Source organism: Quercus suber, unplaced genomic scaffold, assembly GCF_002906115.3.
Source record: "Quercus suber isolate HL8 unplaced genomic scaffold, Cork oak 2.0 scaffold_47, whole genome shotgun sequence".
Taxonomy (NCBI): Eukaryota; Viridiplantae; Streptophyta; class Magnoliopsida; order Fagales; family Fagaceae; genus Quercus; species Quercus suber.
The window spans coordinates 908359-911534 of NW_027069512.1; the positions used below are offsets into that span (position 1 = coordinate 908359).

Below are 3176 nucleotides of genomic sequence, written 5' to 3' on the forward strand. Positions count from 1 at the left end.
ACTTTAAACAAGTAGATTGAAGTAAAGAGGGGAGTGGAGTACAAGGTTCCCTGATGCATGGGGCAAGTTATTTCTTCAACTTGCTTTACAAACGATGTTGACTATCAGGATTGCATTTTGTGGTATCAAATTGACTAGACACTCATTTTCTTTGTGAGTCAATTGTTTGGTTAGCCTATGACTATGGTAACACAGTCTCTGATGTTAAACCTGGGCAAAGCAGAAGACTCATTTCTATAAAAATCCTATAGTTTTAAACAAGCAAAAACCACTCTCTACACAAAAATGAGGCTTTACCCACTTTTACCAATGGCTACAATTCTTGTAATTCTGTATGTTTCCAATATTTGCACGGCCTTTGCTCAAAATGATAACCAATTCATCTACAATGGCTTCCTTCAAGCCAAGCTGCATCTTGATGGATCTGCTAAAATTACTAGCAATGGCCTACTGCTGCTAACCAATACCGTAAACATTTCATACCCGCAAGTTTGTCATGCTTTATACCAATTTCCTTTGAAATTCAACACAACCTCCTCTGGTTTAATTCCATCTCTTTCATTTTCTACAAACTTTGTATTCGCCATTGTTCCTCTAGTGCCAAATACTGGTGGTATTGGCATGGCCTTCACCATCAGTCCATCAAGTAACTTCACCAACGTTGTAGGAAATCAGTATCTAGGACTGTTCAATTCTTCAAATGAAGGCCTTACTTCAAACCACATTTTGGCCATCGAGCTTGACACTGTTCTGAATCCAGAATTTGGAGATATTGATAAAAATCATGTGGGAATCGATGTGAATAGCCTGAACTCAACTGATTCAGCTTCTGCAATGTATTTTTCAAATAAAGAAGGGAAGAATATAAGCCTGGAGCTCACGAGTGGGAATCCAATGCATCTTTGGATAGACTATGATGAAGCAGAAAAGTTACTGAATGTAACACTAGCCCCAGCCAGAATCCCAAAACCAAACCAGCCTCTCATGTCAAAGCCCATTGATCTGTCTCAATATCTCTTGGAATCTATGTATGTTGGTTTCTCTGGAGTAACTGGTACTCTTGTTCCAAGTAGCCACTACGTTCTAGGATGGAGCTTTAATAAAAGTGGACAAGCACAAAGCCTTGATGTTTCGAAGCTTCCTTCACTTCCCCGACAAAGGAAAGCAAAAGAGATATCAGGACTAATGATCATGGTTTTGCTCATAGCAGTAGCACTTGTGCTGATAACAATCACTGGAACTGCTTACAATACAAGGAGGAAGAAATTTGAAGAAATACGTGAAGACTGGGAAAAGGACTACGGTCCTCATAGATTTCCCTATAAGAATCTCTACAAGGCAACCAAAGGTTTCTCAGACAAAGAGCTTCTTGGAGCAGGAGGTTTTGGAAAGGTTTATAGAGGAATACTTCCTTCTTCCAATACACAAATTGCAGTCAAGAAAGTCTCCCATGATTCCAAACAAGGGATGAAAGAATTTGTGGCTGAGATTATTAGCATGGGAAGGCTGAGGCACAGAAACTTGGTCCAGCTCCTGGGATATTGCCGGCGAAGAGGAGAACTCCTCTTGGTCTATGATTTTATGCCCAACGGAAGCCTTGACAAGTTCTTATATAGCAATGAAAAGCCAAACCTTAACTGGATTCAACGGTTTCGAATCCTGAAAGGAGTAGCTTCTGGCCTTCTCTACCTCCATGAAGAGTGGGAACAGGTTGTTCTACACAGAGATGTAAAAGCAAGTAATGTTCTACTAGATGCTGAATTAAATGGAAGGCTAGGAGATTTTGGCCTTGCTAGATTATACGACCACGGTACCAATCCTACAACCACCCATGTGGTTGGGACAGTGGGTTATTTGGCTCCAGAGCTTACTAGAGCAGGAAGGGCAACCAGTTGCACTGATGTGTTTTCTTTTGGGGCTTTCATGCTTGAGGTGGCTTGTGGAAGGAGGCCTATAGAGCTACAAGGACTGCCTGAAGAGGTTGTTTTGGTTGATTACGTCTTTCTGTGCTGGGGAAAAGGAGCCATCCTTGATGCTAGTGATCCTAGATTGGAAGGTAATTATGTGGTGGAGGAAATGGAATTGGTTTTGAAACTAGGCCTGTTTTGCTCACACTTAGTGCCAGAAGCGAGGCCTAGCATGAGGCAAGTGGTGCAGTTTTTGGATGGCAATGCTAAGCTGCCAGAACTACCAAATGACAAAGCTTGTTTTGGTACATCTACAAGTAATGAAGTGTCTGATTTCTTGTTGTCATTTCCCTCATCTTTTAGCATAGCTTCTGCTCCTTCCTGTTCTAGCATTGATTCAATCCTCAGAAGTGGTCGTTGAATTAGTAGTATATTGTGCTATGGGTTGAAAAGATCATGGATCAATGCTAGGGACCAAATCAGCAAGTGGCAAATACAAAACACCGATTGCTTGGGTGTGGTGAGAATAGAAAATAGAAACTTTTGAAGAATGTGATGTATATAGTTGCTTTCGCTTAGTGTAGAAACTGTTATGGTAGTCTTCTTTCTCTCTCTCTCTCTCTCTTTTTTTTTTTTTTTTGATAAATTTTAGTAGTCTAACTTAAGCTTTATGTAGTGCCACAATAAGATCAATTTTGTTGTTGCAAGCTTTATAGATCAATATTTACGTAGTGTATATTTACAGAACCATATTTATGCAGTATTTAAGAAGGCATCATCCATAAATCAATCAAATGTTTAGTTTTAAATTATTTAGTCACAGACCCATCTTGCGTGGGAAAATGTGTTTTTTTTCTTTCTTTTTTTTTTTGGGTAATGAGATATAAGATATAATTTGTTCTATGAAAATTCTGATAAAAAAAAAATTGTTCTATGAAAATTTGTTGACCATAATATATTAAAGATTTGCCATTTTGAAAAAGTAAACTCATTTAGTCAAAGAGGTATTACAGCACCTAACATTTTTCTCTCATGAGTTCCCCTTGTTTATCAGTCTCTCTTTCTCTCTCCAATTGCAACATGTTCTTTAGGTATTTCTTTATAAATGTTTCTTTCTATTAACTACTTTTATCTTTTAATTTTTTTAATAGAGTTTTAATCTATGGTGTCCGTTTACGATGATTGTATTTTTTATCATCAGACCAAGATACCAATTAATTTTTAGTATAGGTAGAGATTGAACCCCAGATCTCTTATTCAACTATTTTT

At 38.1% G+C, this 3176-nt stretch overlaps 1 protein-coding gene across 1 annotated transcript; it reads left to right on the plus strand.

Annotated features, from left to right (window-relative positions):
* The first annotated feature begins 227 nt into the window (after positions 1 to 227).
* Positions 228 to 2505, plus strand: LOC112032166 (L-type lectin-domain containing receptor kinase SIT2). The gene has a single exon (XM_024064928.2). The coding sequence runs from the start codon at positions 286 to 288 to the stop codon at positions 2326 to 2328; it is 2043 nt and encodes a 680-aa protein (XP_023920696.2). The 5' UTR covers positions 228 to 285; the 3' UTR covers positions 2329 to 2505.
* The last annotated feature ends 671 nt before the right edge of the window (positions 2506 to 3176 follow it).

Bases quoted from the DNA above. Each gene is read 5' to 3' on its own strand.
- LOC112032166 (XM_024064928.2), top strand. From the start codon at position 286: ATGAGGCTTTACCCACTTTTACCAATGGCTACAATTCTTGTAATTCTG.